Source organism: Propithecus coquereli, unplaced genomic scaffold (assembly GCF_000956105.1).
Source record: "Propithecus coquereli isolate 6110/MARCELLA unplaced genomic scaffold, Pcoq_1.0 Scaffold267, whole genome shotgun sequence".
Classification (NCBI taxonomy): domain Eukaryota; kingdom Metazoa; phylum Chordata; class Mammalia; order Primates; family Indriidae; genus Propithecus; species Propithecus coquereli.
In genome coordinates this window covers 2,656,829-2,678,829 of record NW_012148252.1, presented here as the reverse complement: position 1 = coordinate 2,678,829, position 22,001 = coordinate 2,656,829, and the positions used below count along the sequence as shown (strand labels likewise).

At 44.5% G+C, this 22,001-nt stretch overlaps 1 protein-coding gene across 1 annotated transcript in view; it reads right to left on the bottom strand.

The window, feature by feature from the left end:
- Positions 1–22,001, bottom strand: part of GLDC (glycine dehydrogenase (decarboxylating)) — an 87,304-nt gene that overhangs the window by 18,142 nt on the left and 47,161 nt on the right. Inside the window, exons 13-19 of the mRNA XM_012647403.1 lie at positions 21,615–21,699; positions 21,389–21,430; positions 20,493–20,635; positions 9,424–9,499; positions 3,801–3,926; positions 2,162–2,311; positions 609–721 (exon numbers count right to left, since the gene is read on the bottom strand). Coding sequence (XP_012502857.1) covers positions 609–721; positions 2,162–2,311; positions 3,801–3,926; positions 9,424–9,499; positions 20,493–20,635; positions 21,389–21,430; positions 21,615–21,699 — 735 coding nt within the window. The remainder of the gene's footprint in view (positions 1–608; positions 722–2,161; positions 2,312–3,800; positions 3,927–9,423; positions 9,500–20,492; positions 20,636–21,388; positions 21,431–21,614; positions 21,700–22,001) is intronic.

The window sequence follows — 22,001 nt, the reverse complement described above, 5'->3', positions numbered from 1 at the left end:
AGGGAACAGCTGCTCTCACCATTATTCTCACAGGATGACTTGATTTCACAGTGTAAAGTTATCAGCAGCTATGAAACATTCCCTTAGTCTTGTTCTGACTTCATCCAATTATTTCTAGTAACAAGGTTTTTCTTCCTCCTTACTTATCTCAGATGTAGTAAGAATTCAGGTTGTAAAGCGTTCAACACTTTACATCCAACTCACTTTCAAGGTAACCGTTAGCTGATTAAAAAAAAAAAAAGAAAAGAAAGAAATAAAGTTGCTTGGAAACCTAAATTAAAGTCTGAAAGATGCTTCTGAGTGCTGATGTTCCAGTTCTGATCCAAGCTCAAGTACAGTTTCCTATTCATTATTCCGTTAATAAACCTGCTCTCTATGCACACTGGCAGCTCAGTGAGGCCGAACATTGTGGTTAATAAAGTTTGATTATGCTTTTCTTTAGACATATTCTAAAACACCCCTTTCACTCCTCCTGACCCAGCCTCTACCAGTGCACTAGGAATGAGGGTATCCTCAACACTTGAAGACCTTGATGGGACCAGTGGTGAGTTTGGGGACACTTCTTCATTCTGTCTCCAAAGCCATCCTGAAACCAGCCCAGAACTCACACTCCAATGGGCCCCATGCCAGGGCCGCCGCCTCCGTGGGGAATGCAGAAGGTCTTGTGAAGATTGAGGTGCGAGACGTCAGACCCGTAGTCTCCAGGACGACAGATTCCCACCTACCACAAAGAGAAAGGGCCAAAAGCAAAAGTCAGAAGTTAAGAGCTTGGGAAGGCACTCTGCAGTGGAGGCCAGGGCTGTTGATGCTGTCCTCTCCCCGTGTGGGAAAGGCAGACAGAGACACAACCACGGTGTTCACAGAAACGTCCTCCACACCGGCCGGGTTCTGCAGTCAAAACCTGGCATGCCATAGGCAGAGTGCTGGTGGTTTCTATGAAAACAGCGGCTGACCATTTAGCCCAATTTAGATTGAAAAATACAGGCTGGGTGAGGTGGCTCATGCCTGTAATGCCAGCACTTTGGGAGGCTGAGATCGGAGGATCACTTGAAGTCAGGAGTTTGAGACCAGCCTGGGCAACGCATCGAGACCTCGTCTCTAAAAATATAATAATGATAATTAAATAAAAAATAAAAATATAGATTTGAATACAGTGTATTCCTAATTATCTGGCCCAACAGGGAGGAAAGGAAATGCCCCCATAGAAGAATGTTGTTGTTTTGAAATAGGCAACTTCACCTGAGCAGTTCTACCATACTTTGCATGGTCAGCTTTGGACATTATGCACATCACTGAATGGCCCATTTGGGCACAATGATGTTAGGGGCTGAAGGGCCACCAGAGGATGGATGAACTGAGGCAGAGGGAGCAGCAAGGCTGACGGTCTTCCTGAGATGACCCAGGTACCAGCCACAATATTCCTATAGCATTGCTGCCACTTTGGCATTAAGGCTACGATTGTGGCCAAAGACACAGAACTCATTTATGCTATTGAAGCAATAGACAATCCCTGAACTATACTTATGAAGGGAATCAGCCAAAGCAAAGAAAAGCAGAAAGAGTCTGAAATGGTAAAATGGGGGAAAAAATTTTTTTTGTAAGAAAAGAAAAAGCAAAATGAAAAAGGGGATCCCCCCCCAAAAAAACAAAAAAAGCACCCCACCAAGAAGAGTCTCAAAGGATTGTGACACTTGTCCAGCAGCTCCCAACAGCATTTGCTCAGAGGGTCACATTACAGAGACTCTCTGTCCCCCAAGTAGTCAGGATCAGGCTCCCTGGGCTCCTACTTCACAGCTGCTGATGCTGAAGCCAGGATAAGTGGCTGGCCCAAGGCCATGGGAGATGAAGATCCACCAGTGGCCAGAACCAGGGTCTGAGTTCTCTTGGGCATGGAGTCAGGTGGCCTTCTTGCCTGGGGGAACCCACAGAGAGATGGCAGCCCTTTATAGTCTAAGGACATTCCAGTGACCTCCTTCAACCTGTTTGCCTCCTCTAGTATCCATAGTCCTAGTGAAATTGGGGTGCTTTGTTTGAGCTGCCAATAAAGAAAATCAACTCCAACTGTGTGTTTTAAGATGTCTCTCCAGAAGTCAGACAGAAATATTTTCAACTTATCCATTTTCTCAGTGGAAGCTAAGAGAGCCCTTCCCGCAATCCCCACCTGAGCATTCATATTGGCCCCATCTAGGTAGACCTGCCCTCCGTGTTGGTGGATCAGGTCACACACATCGCTGATGTTCTCCTCGAACACCCCATTGGTGGATGGGTACGTGAGCATGACTGCGGCCAGGTTCTCCTTGTGTTTATCCACCTGTGCGAGAGAAAAGGGTGGAGGGACACAAAGGGAGGAAACTTCTTTTTTAGGTCTATCCTTACTCTCTATTTTGAAGGATTAAGAAAGATGAAATCTTGGTCTTTGCATTCCTGGAATTGTCTCAAAATACAATGACAGGGATAAAAGATCCACAGCTATGACTGCCTTTGTAAATCATCCCTAAAAATAGCAAGATCTTCTTGGGCTAGTCTTTATGGTCAAGACCAAAAAACCACTTCAGATTTGGCGATATGTTGGGCCCAACTCTCTCAGGTAGCTTTCCTTTGGTTCAATTTATCTCAGTAATTATTTCAGATCTTTTGGTTCTAGACATGTCTATTCTCATGGTTAATTTCTCTCTGCTCATCTTGCCTCACTCACCCCTTTTTCTCCTAGTCTGCTGAAATTAGAATTCTCAAAAGGAATGTCCCTGCTTAGATAAAAATCTCCTCATTTTCCCTTTTTACAGAAGGCAAGCATATATAAAAGTCATGTCCCTGTCTTTTTTTTTTTTTCCCGCCAGCAAATCAGAGCAGGCACGTGTGAAAATGTGGGAGTGGGGGAGGAGGTCCTATCATATATTCCTATATTGCAGAGACTTAATGATTGCAACTACCAGCCCAGAATATCTGTTGGAAAAAACTGTATGGGTCAATGGAAGGGTGGGGGGTGGATGGAAGAGATGCACAGCGTTGTTTATTTCCAGTTTCCCTTAGATGGCAGTTACATGGAGTTCCCAGTCTCCATGCCTAATAACGCCGACAAAAATCACATTGCTATTCCACCAATTTCCTTCCCTCTTAAGATGCAGCCGCCAGTCCACTGGTGGGAAGCAGATACGGTTGCTAAGCAACTTCTTCCTGGAGGTTGGGAGGTTGGGAGTGGGGGTTGGCACTGGAGGAAACTGGGCAGAATACTGCCTGGAATTCAGCAGAGGCTGGGACAGTCAGACATTTGCAAAATCTACATTTGTGTTTTTTAATTCCACACACAAAGATCGAGTGTAAGTGTGACTGCCGGGTTGATTATTAATTGGGGAAGCAGCAGAAGGAGAGGGAAGTTTGGGCAGATAGAGGCAGGCATGTTCTGCAAGCAGTACTCTTAGTACCACCATGAATAATTCATTCCGTTTCCTACACAGGCACGAATTAGAGGATGGGGATTTCTCCATGTTGGTGAAGGGAGGGGTAGAGTAGACTCTCGTCTAGGGAGGAGGAATTGCATTCTTTCATTAGGGGACGGGTATTTGTATACACAAGGAGTGCAATGCGCACTACCCGAAGGATGGACATATTTGAAACACGGACTTCGGTGGGGGGGGAACCAAGAGCAACACACGTAACCTAAACATATGTACACCCATAATTTGCTGAAATAAAAAAAAAAAAGAATGCAAGAGAAGGCAACACACATCATCCATCCCTCCCTGAGCCCCAGCACCTCCTCCCCGCCCAGAACTCCCATCTGCTGAGGGGAAGGTGCGTACCATGGCCTTGAGGTGCGCCGCATCGATATTTCCATATTTATCCACCTCCACAGGCTGAATCTTCATGCCTGCCATGTGGGCACTTGCCGGATTGGTCCCATGTGCGGATTTCGGAATGAGGCAAACCTGAGGAACAGAAAGAAAGGAAGCAAGGAAGGAGAAAAAATAATCACCAGGCTGATAATAATGACAGAAAAGTCCCACAACATTCTTAATGCCCAAATTAAATAGGCACCACTTGCTTTCATGTAAGCTGACCACTGGTGCCTTAAAATTTGCTACAATTCAATTATTTCCGTTATTGCAAAACAATGTCTAAAAGGAGTTTCTGTTTGAATCCCTAAATATTGCTTGCTAAAGACGTTCAGAACATTAATACAATCTACCCTTATCCCAGCACCACTAAAACTAGGCCTGGGCTTATTCTAACCTTGTCTTGGTTATAGTACGTAGAAAGCGCCTTAGAAGAGCATGAGATTGGAAGTCAAACTCCAGGACTCAAATGCCCACATCACAGCCTCAGTTCTCTGCTTGGCCTATCCAGGACAGATGATAACAGTAGACATAATTGCAAGGCCTGCCAGTGCAAATGGACCAATTACGGCAACATTTATTGGATGCTTATTATGCAATGAATTGTTACAGTTGCCATGAGAATTACAAACTAAGTATGAAAAATGATCAACCCCTGCCGTGGGTTCACACAACTTGCTTATTGGCACATGATATTAATAACAGTCCAGAGGTGCTGTAGAAATTTGGAATGAAGGGTGTAGCTTCAGGCTGAAGAGATCAGAGGAAGTGCCTCAAGAGCTAAGACTAGGTGAGAGCTTAAAGATGCATTTATGAAGGGCGGATGGTAGGTGCAATGTTAGAATTCCCAAATTCAAATCATTTTTCATTTCCTCGAAAGAATCATGTGAACATGTGAGCAGAGACAAACACACATGCTCTTGTAGAAATGATACGCCACAACAAAAAAGCACATCACAAGGTTTTCCCCAACAGAAAGCATCAAGGAGATGCAATGATTACCCTAAAAATAGTGCTCCTAATTTTGATCCCAGAACTAGTACTGGAGCCCCTTTGAAGAGAAATAGATGGGCATTATTAAAAATGGCCTTTCAGGCCGGGCGCGGTGACTCACGCCTGTAATCCTAGCACTCTGGAAGGCCGAGGCAGGTCAATTGCTTGAGCTCAGGAGTTCGAGACCAGCCTGAGCAAGAGCGAAACCCCGTCGCTACTAAAAATAGAAAGAAATTACCTGGACCAACTAAAAATATATATAGAAAAAATTAACCAGGCATGGTGGCGCATGCCTGTAGTCCCAGCTACCGGGAGGCTGAGGCAGGAGGATCGCTTGAGCCCAGGAGTTTGAGGTTGCTGTGAGCTAGGATGACGCCACGGCACTCTAGCCCGGGCAACAGAGTGAAACTCTGTCTCAAAAAAAAAAAAAAAAGGCCTTTCAAAGAAAAAACTTAGCTTCTAGCTGTTTCCTCAAAAACAGCAAGTAGTCCAATTAAGAATACGTGTGTACAAAAAGAGAACTTTAACCAAAAATGGAATCACTTTGTTCTCTGCTGAGAGAAGGTGTATCCCTCCTGTATGGCTATTGGTCTCGTGCTGGTTATGCTGTGTTGTCCTCAAATCCTTGTTTAAAATCTTGCCTGCTGTGGTTACATTTTTTTTTTCTTTAATTCTCAGAACCAAAGCTGGAGTCATGGTCCTTTCTCACAAGGTATTCTTATTCCACAGAAGGATCGTTAAATGAAAGGATCCCTTTGGGGCAGAGTATTAATAAATGAGGGGAAAAGAAAATTATTAAAAATGAATATAAAATATTCATAGATGGCCAAAATTAAGAATTTATACCAGGGAAAATTCTGCTGGAACGAAAACACTTAAGCTTTAAAAAAGTCAATCATCCCTGTGGTAGACTGAATAATGGGCCTCCAAAGACACCCCTGCCCTAGTCCTGTGGGCCTTACCTCATATGGCAAAAGGGGCTTTGCAGATGTGATTAAGTTAAGGAGGATCTTGAGGTGAGAAGATAATTCAAGATTTTTGGTTGGGCTCTAAATGTATTCACAAGCGTCTATATCAGAGGGAAGCAGCAGGAGATGTGACCACCGAGAAGTATGAGTACCAACCGAAGCAGGAAGCCAGACTGACGGCAGGAAGGGGCCAGGAGCCAAGGAATGCAGGTGGCTCCAGACATGAGAAAAGGCCTCCTCCGAAGGGACCCCGTCCTGCCAACACCTTGATCTTAGCCGAGGGAAACCAATTTAAAACTCCTGGCCTCCATAACTATAAGAAAATAAATGGGTATTGCTTTAAGCTTGTAGTAATTTGTTACAGCAGCCTTAGGAAACGAAAACATGTCCTGGCTCAAAGAGTAGTGGTTCCTCATTAGTACAGTGGTGAGTTTAAAAAAAAGAGAGAGAGCAAATAAAAGAGTAGTGGAAAGAGAAAAGGTCTCAGTGGTTTTGTCAATGACTCATTTATTTTACTCTTAGACATTTCTGGTTTTCTATGTGAATTTAGACTTTTTTTTTTAAGAGAGGGTCTCCCTCTGTTACCCTGGATAGAATGCACTGGCGTCGTCATAGCTCACAGCAACCTCACACTGCTGGGCTCAAGTGATCCTCCTGCCTCAGCCTCCCAAGTAGCTGGGACTACAGGCATGCGCCACCATGCCTGGCTAATTTTTTTATTTTTTCTAGAGACTGGATCTCGCTCTTGCTCAGGCTGGTCTCGGAACTCCTGATCTCAAGTAATCCTCTTGCCTTGGCCTCCCAGAATGCTAGTATTACAGGCCTGAGGCACCGCGCCTGACCCCTATTATTTTTAATAATGCTGATTTTTCCTCACTTTAAAATTTTAGTGTTATGAGGGACGTGGAAGTAACAGGACCCAGATTAGATGCTCTGGTTTATCCACAGCAAATCCAGCTTTTTTTTTAAGGCCCATTTGCATGGATGCTATGTTTTCCTACTTCCCCAGGGTGCTAGGCATAGAACTGGCACAGATATCCCTCAAAGACTTGCAGAATGAGTGAGGGATTATGGAGGAATGCTCCCGTGCAAGGGAATGGATGTCTTACACTGGTAACATCCAACAACAACTTTGTCTGAGGCAATTGGGAAGAGAAAAAATATTCCGATACAGATTTTGTGTGTTTTCTTTTTTTGCAAAGAGATATATATAACTTTTTTGTCGGTTGATGTTTAACCTTTGTATAGGAAACTCAGTCTCTGACCAGCAAACTTGAGTTAATATTTGAATAACAAATTGAGATATTAATTATAAAGTGTTAAAAACTGTGCCTGGCACATGGTAATTGCAATATAATAATATTTGTTAAATAAATTTGTATTTTCCCAAACTCTGGTGGCAAATGAAGAACTTAGGCATTCCATTTTAGGAACCTCTGAAATTTAACCTAAAAGCAAATGTGAAAATAACTTCAAAAAGCAGCTTGAAGGAAGAGCACCATCAGGAACCCAGGTGGTTCGTCGCACATGATTTCCCCACACTCCTTTTCAAAAAAGAAGGTTATATTTTGCTGGATTCCATTAGAGTCTATTGTGTGGGAGCAGCTGCCTCAGACATCCCTGATGTGGAAAAATCTTCCCTGATTATCTGAATAAGTCATTTTCTTCTCCCCTAACTGAGAGAGTCGGCTTTAATTAAAATCCTTGATCCAGCAGGAGGCCAACATTTCCAGGCTTCTGAGCTTTGCATTTCCGCCAGCTCAGTGGCTGGGAGGGCTTCCCGCCCCACTCTGCTCCGCCCCTCCCTGAAGTGCAGCACCCAGGCCCTCCCCCCTGCAGAGTGGAGGGGCCTTCAGTGACAGCAGGATGGATAGTGGGACCAGGAGAAACATCACAGACCAGGGATGCAGAGGACAGAGGAGTGGAAACACTGAGAGGGAACAGGAGCAGAAAGAATGGGTGAGTCACAGAAGAACTCTGCTCAGGGCAGTTCCAAAGGTTTCTCATTCTTCCTCCTTGACCTATCGGGATTGGTCTCCAACTCCTAGACATTCACAGCTACTGCCTGGTGTCAGCCTGGGAAATTTGGGAAACAAGGAAGGGTGGGAAGCATCACAGAGTGGAAAGAATCTGGTCCTTTGCAAGTCACAAGCCTTTGCCAAATACTGATGGAGGAGCAGGGTGGCAAGATCACACAGGACGCGATACCCGCGTGTGTCGCACCTTTTCCAAAGGGACCAGGCTCCCCGAGCACCTCGTGGTGAAGGAGGGTAATGAGGAGTTCCAGGGGGAACTCAGCCATGGAAATCACAAAGGAAAAACAGAAAAGGGACAGGGGCATCTGGAATCCCTTCACTGGACAACTGGAGCTTTGTCATTCTAGGAAAGGCTCTCAGACACTGTGAGGTCCCAGGAGCAATTATAGCTCTAATCTAACCCTCCCTTAGGAAGGTAAGAATTCAAACCCACATTGGAATGTCAGGGTCTGTCTCGGTTTATCACTTGATCTCCGCACTGGCACACACTGCCTTGATCATGGCCAGAGGGTTCAACAATTTATTGAATTCACAAATGGCCTATTTTTCAAAGATCTTTAAAAACGAATTCCATTCCCAAACAGGACGAAGGCCTAGGACAACACACCTGTGGAATTAGGATGGCTAAGCAAGGAAAGGAGAGTGAAAATATTCCTTCTTTTCCCCCTTTTTTGAAAGGAAAGTGAAAAGGTTTTGAAATTCTTTACTGCAAAATCCAGGCAACTAACCATAAGCAATCCTCCAGATTTGATAAAACCAGGAATAGACTAAGACTGGGCCATCACCCACTCCACCCCATTTACTTGGGGGCAGAACCACCCTGCATCTTTTTTCTTCAACTCTCCTGGGACTAGCAGATGCTTTTGCCCTGCTCCCAGCTCCTGCCTCTGCTCAAGCACTGGCCACCAAAATGAAGGAACCAGGAACACAGGCCTTGACTCCAGCCACAATTTGAGGCCTGTGTTAGATCAACTGCGAAAGGCACTGCCCTGGTGATTAGTGGTGCCCGCAGCCCAGCTGGTCCCCACAACAGAACCCAAGAGGCAGCTGGGACCCTGGAGACCAGACTCATATCCAAAGCAAACAATGAAACAAGATTGTGTCCTTTTTGGTGCTTAGAGCTGAGGATCATCTAATGGAGAATTTATTTATTCAATAAATATTTTTGAGCATACATATGGCCAGAACTGTGCTTAGGCACAGTGGGGGTTACCGAAGAATTAAAGCATGGTCTCTGCCCTTCGTCCAGGCCCAGGGCCAAGGCTGAGGCAGGCAAAGGATGCCCGCGATGGCAGCATTCCTGCCCCTTCCTCCCTCTGCTCCCGAGAGAGCAGTTCCATGGCCAACTGGCCAGCTTTGACATTCTGGGTTTGAGCAGAAGTCTTTTATGTTTTCCCTCAAAATGGTCAAGTGGGATGCCTTGGAGTCAAGGATCATGATGGCTAGTTCACAGAAATTTGTTTCGTAATTATATGTTCTACCATCTGCTTCTGAGAAGGCTTGGAGAGAGAGAGTATCCCCCAAACAAAAGGATCCTGAGAGCTGGGCCCTCTGCCGCCCCGAGGTGAGCAAGCGCCACCTGCCCGTACGCACCGTTCTGTGCCTCTCTCCGTTCTGGTCTAAGTATGCTCGGATAGTGGCCAGTCCAGCATATTCCCCCTGGGCTCCGCTGCAAAGACAGGAAATGGGTCAGGGCTTTGGTCTCTTGGCTATCATTTACTCATTAAATATTTATTGTGCAATGGCCGTGCGTTCACCAGCACGTGACATAGTCACTGTCCCAGACACCGAAGAAAGCTCATCTAGGATCTCCCCACGAGCCAAAAGGTCTTGAACAACCAAAGCAACAGCATCCAGTTTATGCACTAAAGCTCACTCATTCCTACCCAAAGGTAGACCTTTTGACCCCCCTCAGAACCATGCACTGAGAAAAAAAGCAAAACCTTTTTATTATGGAAGATTGCAAAATTATACCAAAACAGAAAAGACTATAAGGAACCACCATGTACATGTGACCCAGCTGTAACGATTTGGGCTATGGTCAATTTTGTTTCCAATTATATCCCCCACTAACCCCTTTTGCACTGAACTAAATTATTTTGACGCAAACCTCAAGCATCAGATACCATTTCATTAGTTCGAACTTCAATACGTATCTTTCAAAGATAAGAATTATTTTTGAAAATACAACTACAAAACTATCACACCTAGAACAACAAACTATAATTTTTTTTCTCCCTTTTTTCTTTTTCCCTCCCCCTGCCCCCTTTAGATGGGTAATGTGCCGAGGTTGTAACAAGGTTCAAGCAAGGGGCATCTCACCCAATCATCATGCCTTATAGTTTCTTAATATTACCACATACTGAGTCAGGGGCCCAATTGTCACCAAAGGAGCCAGACACTTTTTTTTTTTTGAGACAGAGTCTCCCTGTGTTGTCCGGGCTAGAGTGCCGTGGCGTCATCCTAGCTCACAGCAACCTCAAACTCCTGGGCTCAAGCGATCCTCCTGCCTCAGCCTCTGGAGTAGCTGGGACTACAGGCATGCGCCACCATGCCCGGCTCATTTTTTCTATATATTTTTTGTTGTCCAACTAATTTCTTTCTATTTTTAGTAGAGACAGGGTCTCGCTCTTGCTCAGGCTGGTTTCGAACTCCTGAGCTCAAACAATCCGCCCGCCTCGGCCTCCCAGAGTGCTAGGATTACAGGCGTGAGCCACCGCGCCCGGCCAGGAGCCAGACACTTTTAATGTGGCATCGCTTCTGCCAGTCTAAGGGTCAGCTTTCCCAGGACCTGCGTGCACATGGCTGCTAGGGGCTGGCCACGCTCATCTCCACGGTGCTGGATGGCCCCATTCCCAGAGCATCCTTAATGACTAATGTTCCAGTGAGCGGTGCTGACTCAATCTTAGACTGCTATGTAATGTTTTGAGTACCCCGTGCAGGAAGGAAAGGGAAGTGAGTAATAGGTTTTTTAGTCTCATTTGAAATGCCTCTGTCCTCCATTCCACACCCCCTGAGGTATATATCACCCCCATCTCGCACATGCAGAAACTGAGGCCAGAGTGTTCCATGGCCACGTGGTCCGCAGTGACAGATGGAGCCTTGGGTGTGCAGTCGGCCTGTCTCAAGGAGCTATGTGCTCCCTTTGCTGGGCTTGCTGCTCCTCGGAGCCCGCTGTGCTCCCCAAGCATTGGGAGAGCTGTGGGAGCAAATGCTGACATTCCTTCACAGAACTCTTGCTTGCTTGATAGAACTGGAAGGTTTAGCTAAAAGTTTTATTTTTTAAAAAAGCCTGGCTTGTAAAAGCTGAGACTCCCAATCCTTCATCACCTGCACTAAGTCAGCTTTACCTCTCTCTGCTCTCTCCAGGGAGAGGCAAAGACTGCTCTTCTATTTTCCTGGCTTCTAAAAAACAGGGTCTAGTGCATGTGATGTTTTTTATTTTGAGAAGAGGAGAATGAACATGCCATGCTTCAGGAAACCACTCCCATCACCAGTTACCTAGCCTGCCTGTGCCTATGTGTTCTCGCCCGTAAGATGGGGATGATCATTGCACCACCTCACAGGGCAGCTGTGACCAGTAGCGAGAAAATCCATGTGAAGTGCTTACCAGCCTAATCCCACCCATTGTGCAACCAGCTGCAACTCTCTCCAAAAACCTTCCCCAAACCACCAAACCAGCCCTTTGCCACGGCTTACAAATCCCATGGTCTGTGGCCTCTCTACAACCCTGTCTCCTGCCATCCTCCAGCCACCCAGGCCTTCCTGAAACCCTGCAAGCCAATTCCTGTCCTGGGGCTTTTGCACCGGATGTTCTCTCTGCTTGGAAAGCTCCTCTCTAGGTCTTTGTACATCTGACTTCTTACCAATATTTAGGCATGAGCTCAAATGTCACTTCCTTAGGGAGGCCTTCCCCGAAAGCAAGAATCTTATCTACCTTGTTCACGATTGTATTCTCTACGCCAAGAATACTGAATTAAAGGATGTTCAATAAATATTGAGAGTGAGTGAGTAATTCTCTACCTCCTCCAAACTCTCATAGCATTTTACTCTACATGCTTATCTGATAATACCATCTTATACATGTAATGTGCATTGAAAATTATAGATCTCACATTTATTTTGTGTGCCTGTCATCTGAATTAGATTGTAAGCTCTAGGACTCAGAGTTCTGTATGTTCTCCCACAAGGAATATATAGAACAGTACTGTGCATGTAGTAGTTCTGCAATAAATGTTTAGTATATTTGTTAAAAATTGAATTCCACCCTCCAGCTCAGGCAATCAACATGAATGTCCTACTTTCTGTGATGTTAAGGGAGCTCAAAAAATGCATTATATGTTTACTCCTATGTTTTTCTTATGACTTCTATTCAACTTGTTTTCTTGGAAGGCCAATCAAGGTGTAGACTTAGGAATGAAAGAAGAGACTGCTTGGAGCTATGAGCCAGTGATTCAAGAGGAAGGCAACATGCTAAAGACTTGATAAAAAATGCTGGATTTATTTTGCTTTAGGTACTCAGAATGTTGCTGAATTTAAAATTTATGAATTTCTTATTTTTGGAACTTTCCATTTAATATTTTTGAACCAACCCGAGGATGTTGACCTCAGGTAACTGAAATTAAGAATAAGGGGAAACTATCTTATATAGCTACAATAATCAAGACTATGTTACTCATGGAGAGACACACACACACAGATCAATGAAATAGAATACAGGGTATAGAAACAGATCCACACAAACAAGCGTAACTGATTTTCAATAGAGGAAAGAAAGCCTTTTCAATGAATGGTACTGGAGCAATTAGACATCCATAGGCACAACCTAAGTCTCACTGCTTATACAAACATTACCTGTAAATGGATCATGGACTTAACGTAAGACATAAAACTAAAACTTTAGGGGGGAAAACAATTTTGTATCTAGAGTACATTTGAAACAAAAAGAACAATCTGTAAAAGGAAAAACTGTTAAATTGGGCTTCACCATAATTTAAAACCTATTTAAGGACGAAAGGACAAGCTACAGAATGGGAGAGAATATCTGCTGCCAACACCAGCAAATACAAATGCAACTTGGAAAATGATGCCATGATGAAGAAATATGTCAGTGTGCTTAGAAATAGATTGGAAGGGTTCCATTAGGATGTTGGGGATTTGCTGGGTTTTCATTGGTGCCATTTGGGGGGCAGGGGTGGGAATACGGAGCCTTTGAGTGGCCTTAATATTTAGGTAGGTTCCCTCTTTTGTGTGAATGTAGAGGAGAGAAAGGGTCCTACACTCCCCTATGGAAGCACGAAGGGACCAGACATTCCCAATCACTACCCATTAATAAGGTGTAGACATGTGATCCAATCCTACCTAGCCCTAGAATACTCTAGCCTAGGACTTCATGAATCTGGCGTGACTGATGCAGGAATGGGACAGTTTAAGATTTCTGGCCAGGCACAGTGGCTCACACCTGTGATCCCAGTGTTTTGGGAGGCCAAGGCAGAAGGATCACTTAAGTCCGGGTGTTTCAAACCAGCCTGGGCAACATAGTCAGACCCTGACTCCACAAAAAATGTTTTTAACAAATCAGCTAGAGGACATTGGTACTTTGAGATGAGAGTCTGCCAACCTCCTCATTTGCTGGCAAGTTAATAAACATCTCTTTCCTTTTCCTTAAACCATTTGTTCTAGGGGCCGGGCACAGTGGCTCATGCCTGAAATCCAAGCACTCTGGGAGGCCGAGGCGGGCGAATTGTTTGAGCTCAGGAGTTCAAGACCAGCCTGAGCAAGAGCGAGACCCTGTCTCTACTAAAAAATAGATAGAAATGATCTGGACAACTAAATATGTAGAAAAAAAAATTAGCCGGGCATGGTGGCACATGCCTGTAGTCCCAGCTACTCGGGAGGCTGAGGCAATAGGATCGCTTGAGCCCAGGAGTTTGAGGTTGCTGTGAGCTAGGCTAACGCCACGGCACTCACTCTAGCCAGGCAACAGAGTGAGACTCTGTCTCAAAAAAAAAACAAAAAAACATTTGTTCTCATTCTTCTGATGCAGCCTTGGAGACAAGAGCCAAACTTTTGGTAACAGAATTTGGCATCCCTGGGTGGGGCCCATCGGTGCCCTGGTGGAATGACACCCCATGACTGCTGCAAGAGCAGCCCCAGGTCAAAGCCATGGGTCTTTGCGGGTAGGAGCAACTTCTTGTCGAGGTAAGAGGGCAAGGGACAGCCACGGCAGCTGCCAGAGCCGTTTTAGCTCCACGGAACTCCCGTCTCTCTATCCCCAAAGTAGATGCAGCTCCCCGCAACCTGAACTGAGTTGAGGAGAGGGAAATCTATTTGGGAAGTGTCCAGGTGCCAGGCCATTTGTTGGGCAAGTTCCCCGGTGTGCACACCAAGACCCTGATTCCAGCCACTCGGGGAGGGTTTTGAACCCTCCAGCCCTCCAGCAGGGCATTCATTTGGGGCTGTATCAGAGCATTTGTTCTGAGGCGCCTTTTGGGGGTAGAAGTCACGAGGGTGAGTGGCACTAGGGAATCTGGTTTGCTCATTTGCAGTTCCCAAGGAATGGTGGGGGTTGAGGGTGGACTAAGCCACCATTTGGGGAGGGTTTCTCAGGGAACAGAGTGATTAGACCACTCATTTGGGGAGGGTTTTAAACCTTCCAGCTGTTTGAGGTGGCACTTGTCCCCTTTGGATGCCCATTTGTTTGACAGGACCTGGCATTTTTGTATCCCCTGTATTGTCTGTTTGTTATTTGTGAGTCTTATTGCAACATAAGGAAGCTCCATCTCAAAGTCCCTTGGGAAAAACTTTGGCTGCGAGCATGTTGGTACTTTTGAGACTGCAGTCTGCTAACCTCCTCATTTGCTGGCAGATTAATAAACTCCTCTTTCCTTCTCAAAAAAATTTAAAAAATTAAAAATAAATAAAAAAAATTAGCCAAGCATAGGGGCGAGTGCCTGTAGTCCCAGCTAGTCAGGAGACTGAGGCAGGAGAATCACTGGGGCCCAGGATCCCAAGGTTACAGTGAGCAAAGATCACACCACTGCACTCCAGCCTAGGTGACAGAGGGAGACCCTGTCTCTAAAATAAATAAATTGATTAATTAAAAATTCCCGCATTGGGGATGGTTGGCTATCCCCCTGGTGTGATTCTGATTTGTTCTCTGCTGACCCAAGCCTCTCTTGGGTCTTGTTACTTGTGACACTTAATTCTCCAGCTTTGCCATCAATTCTGTGAACTGCCCAATGACTTGCCTGTAACGTATTTCTCTGCTGAAGTTAGCTCAAGCCATTTTCTGGTGTTTGCAACCAGGAGCGCTTATATAGCAGTTATTAAATGCCTCCCACACCAGGAACATGTTAAAGTCACTCATTCCTAGGCAGATCTAATGAAGAGATGGATTCTGTGGCCATCCCGGAGTTCCTCTTGCTCTCGAATTAAAGCCCTTCTCAAAGATGTTTGGCTCCAGGCAAATTATAATTTATTCCTCTGAATCTTGGTTACCTCATCTGTTACATGGACATACTGCCACCTATTCAAAATTTTATTAGAAAAATAATACATTTATGAGATTTTTAAAAATCAAGATATATTTTTGAGAGTTAAGGAAATCGAGGGAGAGGTGGTCCTTCTCACGACTTTACATTTCCCCAAAGATGCCTCTCTGCATCTCTCACGCTTTCTCTTCTTCCTGGCATTGCGTTTCTTTGGGGAATGAGTCTCTAATCAGGGAGGGCTCACAGGTCTCCAGAGCATTCTGCCTGGGAAGCTGCACTAGATTTGATAGGAAAATGTATCAGAAATGATCAACGACATCAACGATGAGCTCAGAAATGAAGAGGAGGGAGATGGGTAATAGCAATGTCTGACCCTCCCTCTCTAAACCATTAATGTTTATAATATGCACACGATGGTCATGGCTCGGGCATCAAAGGGCGATTTCAAAGATCTCCTAGCTACACCTCCCTCTTTGATGTTCCTCCAGGTCAACTAATTCTCCAACCCAATGAGGCATATTAGAATCACCTCTTTAAAAACTCTGAGGCTGGGCTTTACCCCCAGGGGAGATTCTGCTTGCAGGGAAGGTAGGACAGGAATTCACCAAAGGCTCCACAGGTAATTCTAACATGCAGCCGGGTCTGAGACCCTCACATCACCAGTGGTTTTCAGTGTGGTGGCCAAAGCAGCAGCAGCTTCATCTGGGAATTTGTTAGAAATGCAAATTCTAGGGCCCCACTCCAGACTTACCGATTCAGAAATCCTGGGGAGTGGGGTGTAGTAATTTCACAAGCCCTCCAGGTAATTCTCACAGCACAAGCAATTTTGACAGCCACTGAGAGCCCTGTTCACACCCTACTTTAAGAATCTTCCCAGGAAGGAGATTCTGGGAAAAGGAATAGGCAGCTCAAACTATATTCAAGATCAGTTTGCAGTTTTTAAGGACAAAAACAACTTCCTCAATCTTACAAGCAAAGTGAGCTAATAATAATTCCAGCTTGTTTTCACTTTACATATCCAAGGAAGGTGTTAATTACTCTTTCTGTCTACCTGAAACATCACATGGTAATTGTAAACCAGCCATTCCTAGAGTGTATTTGTGACCAGCTGAATGATTTTTAAAAGTGGCAAAGTGGGAACAAGCTGAAGCCAGCCACACTGGGCTCAGTGGGAAATGGAAAAGTAATTAAATATTATTTGACTATTTTCTCCACCAAGCTGGAAGTGCTCCCTGGGTTTGTGCTTTAACAAATAAATGGAAGTAGGGATAAGCTTCTTGACATTTTTCTTTCAGGCCCTTTAAACACCCCTGGGACCTAAGTGCCCTAAGGACCTGGAAAGACCCGTGAAGGCCGCTACATCAAGCAAAGCTTTCATGCCAGAAGTTATGGTTATTGCCTTAATCTGGTCAGGCTGCTATAACAATATTAAAAGCTGGGTGGCTTATAAACAACAGAAACTTATTTCCCACAGTTTCCGGTGGCTGAGATGTCCAGGATCAAGGTGCCACAAATTCAGTGTCTGGTGAGGACCTGTTTCCTGGTTCACACACGCCTGTCTTTTTTGTTTGTTTGTTGAGATGTAGTCTCGCTCTGTCATCTGGGTTGGAGTGCAGCGGCGTCATGTAGCTCACTGCAACCTCAAACTCCTGGGCTCAAGCGATCCTCCTGCCTCAGCGTCCTGAGTAGCTGGGACTACAGGCGCACACCACCACACCTGGCTAGTTTTTCCACTTTTAGTAGAGACGGGGTCTTGCTCTTGCTCAGGCTGATCTGAACTCCTGTCCTCAAGCGATCCTCCTGCCTCGGCTCCCCAGAGTGCTGGGATTACAGGCGTGAGCCACTGCGCCGGGCCATAGCCCTTTCTTTTATTGTGAAGTTCACTTGCACCTTCTGTGGAAATTGATACAAAAGGACAGCATCTTAACTCAGCATCTGTGTTAATCATCCACCTGAGGGTGTTCTCTATCTAGCATGTTCTTGGCAGAAGAGATAGCCTACAAGTACCAGGCCAGAACTACAGGGGAGTTAAGACCCTGCCCCAGGAGAGGCCCAGAACTAATGAAGGGCAGGTGTTGATAATACTCCAGCTTCTCACCCCTCACTGGGACAATGAAGGAGCAGCTGGCAAACGCTCCAGCTTCCTCACCTCTTCACTGGGAGAAATCTGAGGCTCCTTCCACCCAGTCTCCTGATCCCCAAAGTGACAGTGGTCACCTGCTCATTAATGCAAACTTTTCTGTCTTTTCTCACTTCCCTGTCTCATTTCTGTACTTCTTCACTGTGCTTTTTGGAATGAGCAACCAGATAAACTAATTGTACTTATGTCCTTGTTTCAAGGTCTGTTTTGAGAAACCCAAAATAAAACACAGGTATACGAGATTCCAGTCAGTATGTGGGTCAACAACACCACATTTCCAATGCAGAGCCCTTCTCTCTGCATATTCAAGCGTCATGTCAGGGAAGATACCACAGGAGATAAATTTAAATTGCACCGTGGTAGGACACGATAGTAGGAATGAAAAAGGTGATGCAAATGAAAGTGGACTAGTAGTGGGCAAAGATCAGAGACTGTCCAGGTTGACAAAACAATAATATTTACCAGAAAAAAAATTAGATATAGAGTGCTGCATCTGGTGATAATTCTTTTTGTTTACTGTATTAATCAAAAAGTTTAGAGTTGCTTTTGTGCATCAAAGGACACTAAAAACAGAGTGAAAAAGAAACCCATGCAATGGGAGGAAGTGTTTGCAAATCATATATTGGATCATATATCTGTAAAGGAATTAATAGCCATAATATATAAAGAACTTCTAAAACTCAACAACAAACAACCCCCCCAAATAACCCAATTACAAAATGGGCAAAGGACTTCAATAGATATTTCTCCAAAGAGGATAAACAAATGCACAACAAGCATATGAAAAGATGCTCAACATCACTAGCCATTAGGGAAATGCAAATCAAACCCACACTGAGAAACTACTTCACATCTATCAGAATGGCTATTTTTTAAAGAAATAGAAAATAACAAATGTTGGGGAAAATGTGGGGAAATTAGAACCTTTGTACATTAGTGGTGTTAAATGGTGCAACCACAGTGAAAAACAGTACGGAGGCTCCTCAAAAACTTAAACACAAAATTATCATATACCCAACAATTCCACTTCTGGATATATGAGGTCAGTATCCAGCCATGTAACCGTTCTTGTTATATTAACAACAGCTGGATACTTTCCAGACACATCTCCCTGTACTACCCAAAAGAATTGAAAACAGGGACTCAAATAGATATTTAGGCAACAATGTTCATAGCGGCATTATTCACAATAGCCAAAAGGTTGGAACAACCCAAATGTCCACAGATGGGCAAATAAACAAAATGTGGTGTGTATATATATGTAATGGAATATCACCTGGGGAGCTTTAAAGAAATACTAATGTCTGGGGTGGGGGTGCGGGAGGCCATCCCTCACCGCAGTTGTTCTCCATTGAGATTATTATTCAATCAGTGATTGTGATCTGGACATCAGGAGTTTTATAAAGTCACTATGTGATTCTAATTTCCAGCCAAGGTTGGGAACCACTGCCTTAAGGGAAGACAAACTTCCTCGTTCTTAGGTCAGTCTTCTGGGATCCTGGCTGGGATCACAATTTACTGGAATGGCTAATGACTTAGAGTTTAAAAAAAAAAAACTTAAAAAATTACTCACCAGTATGCCACTGAACATGTGATCATATTCCATCACTAGAGGGCGAAATTTCTTCATTTTCACATTCAATACACGTATTATTGCCTCAGGTTAAAAATACACTCAGGTTCCTCATTTACATTCAAAAAAAAAACAAAAACTGAATAACGCTGTTGTTGTTGTTGTTGTTTGAGACAGAGTCTCTATGTGTTGCCCAGGCTACAGTGCAGTGGTATCATCATAGCTCACTGCAGCCTCAAATTCCTGGGTTCGAGCCATCCTCCTGCCTCAGCCTCCCAAAGTGCTAGGACTCCAGGTGTGAGCCACCACACCCAGCCTGAATAATGAAGTTTTAATGAAAGTATACTAATGCTTGACTTTAATGATGTCACTTTCTTCCTATTTATGAAATGAGAATTGTGACCTGATTATTGACGCTATTATTAAGAGCTCGGTGTCTTTTCATTTCCCATATGCCCTCTTCCTAAAGGGTTTGTTTTACAGGGTATGTCGTTTTTATAAAGTGCATAGCTTTGCTGTATAATCCATGTTACCAAACAGAAAGCAAGACTTGTTATATTTGATTAAGATCTGATTGCTTTCTGTCTCAGAAAATGAAACAATAAACATCTCAGTTTTAAAAATCATCTGATTTCTTTATCTTGAAATAGAAAGTCTGCATTACTAACCAGCCTCCAGATGATGCCAGTGCTGACACTGCTGGGGAGAACCACACGCTGAGTGGTAGGAGGTGGAGAACGTAGGGGCAGACACCAGGCCTCATCTTCTGAAGACATCCTAAGATGTTAACTCACACAGGGTTGACATGTCTGCCTACCTGTCCATCTATATATCTATCTAACTAGCCATCATCTACCCCCATGCAGGGAGAGAGATTACAAATCCAGTGGACTCCAAATTGGCTGTTTATCAGAATCACATGGTTGCTTCTTAAAAGTAAAGATTCTTAGCCTCAAAGCCCTGGAGATTATGATCAATAGGTCTAGAATGGGGACCCAGGAATTTGTATTCTTAACCAGTGCCCAGGAGATCTCGCTGGAGCCTTCCACTTTTGAAAATCACTGCTCTTTTTCAAAGTTTTTACTTCACGGACAAGGATGCTGAGGCTGGAAGAGGGAAAGGGACCTTTCAAAGCTAGTGACAGAACGAAGCAGGACCCGGGTTCTCCTGGCCCTACTGGATTGAGACACCACTGCTGGTTGAGAGTTAACGCATGTGCTCGATCCTCATTCCTGGAATGTGTCATCAGCAGGTGTCTAGCTAGTTTCCAAAGATGGCCCATAATGAACCACATCTCCCAACATTCACACCGTGTGTGGACCCTTCTCACATTCAATCAGGGCTGGCCCTGTGACTTGCTTTAACAGATAGAATGAGACCACCTCGGTCCTTCCAGTTATGTCACCCCAGTGATGAGGAACTGTAGCTGAAACAATAGGAAAAGCAATCCTGTTACCTATTTGGCTGGAAAGAGATGCGGTCGTACCCTGTGAGTTCACACAAATCCTTCTCAAGCTCTCGTAAAAGCTGCTGATACCCTTGAGCTTGTTCTAGAGGCACAAAGGGGTGGATGTTTGCAAATTCTTTCCATGTGATGGGCTGAAAAGCAAGAGGGGAGGAAAAAATGCATATGTGCATATTATAATAGCAATAACAATGACAATTTTAATAAAGATGATGACAGCATGAGCTAACATGAAGAGTGCCTACTATGTGTAAGGCACTGTTCTAAGCACTTTAAATATGTTAATTCATTTAAGTCTCAGCACAATCTTATAAGGTAAGAACTCAGCCTCCCAAGTAGCTGGGGACTAGAGGCACATGCCACCACGCCCACCTAATTTTTCTATTTTTGGTAGAAATGAGGAGTGTGTCCCAATGTTGCTCAGGTTGGTCTTGAACTCCTGGCCTCAAGCTATCCTCCCAAATCAGCCTCCGAAATCCTAAAGTGCTAGGATTAGAAGCGTGAACCACCATGCCTGATCTGATAAAGCTTTTAACATGACAGGTTTAAAATGGGGGTGAGTATCCTCCACTCTTGGGGGTTGACCCATTCCTTCTCTGGAATGTAAAAAAAAAAAGAAAAAAACAAGGGAAAAAATGGGGGCGGGGAGGAAAGGCATAAATGTAATACATTTAATTAATTTTTAAAAAAATAATTTTCCCCATACATTTGAATGTTCAAGTTGTGAGAAATACAGGGTTTCTCCAAGATTGGTGCATAGCAAGGTAAAGGATTATTAAAGTAGTTACCGAATCACAATCCCAGTAGATTTTGCCAGTTGTGGGCTTATGTAGAAGCCAGAACACTGCCCCGACTAAGCACCCTCCTAATAGAAGTGACCTACTTACTGTGAGTTCAGATGAACTATTGAGTTTCATGGTGCAGGATCCCTTTAAGAAGCAAATGCAAATGTACCATATTAGTGATTTCCCACAGGCCCTCCATCAACCCTCACATCTCCCCACACGGCCACCCCTTCGTCACCCCTTCGTCCCTCCTGCAGCACATTATACAACCCCAAGAGGTGGGATCGGGCTAGGGCTGGGTGTGAGAAGAAAAACCACAAACAGCTACCAGCGGAATCATGCTGTGAACAAGGGAGATATCTTTGTTTTCCAGTTTCTTCATATACCGGACAATGTTTGTTTCTGAGTGATAGCTGTGAACAGAAACCACATAATCAGGGCCAATAAAATTAGATAAGCGTCCACACATATTCTCCTGATAGATAAGACACACAGAGATCTACCGTCAAAATACAGATCATTCTGGCCGTGGGCAACATGTCAACCACACATCAGAAAGCAGTGCACAGAACCCGCACGAACCGCAGAGGACGCCCTAAGACAAGAAGCTGCCTGTGGGCAGGGGAGGAAGGTTGGGAAGCAGAGGACACAGGGCTCCTGGGAATAAAGTTCAGCCTGGCAACTGTACATCCGATCTCCCCTCTTCCTGACAGTG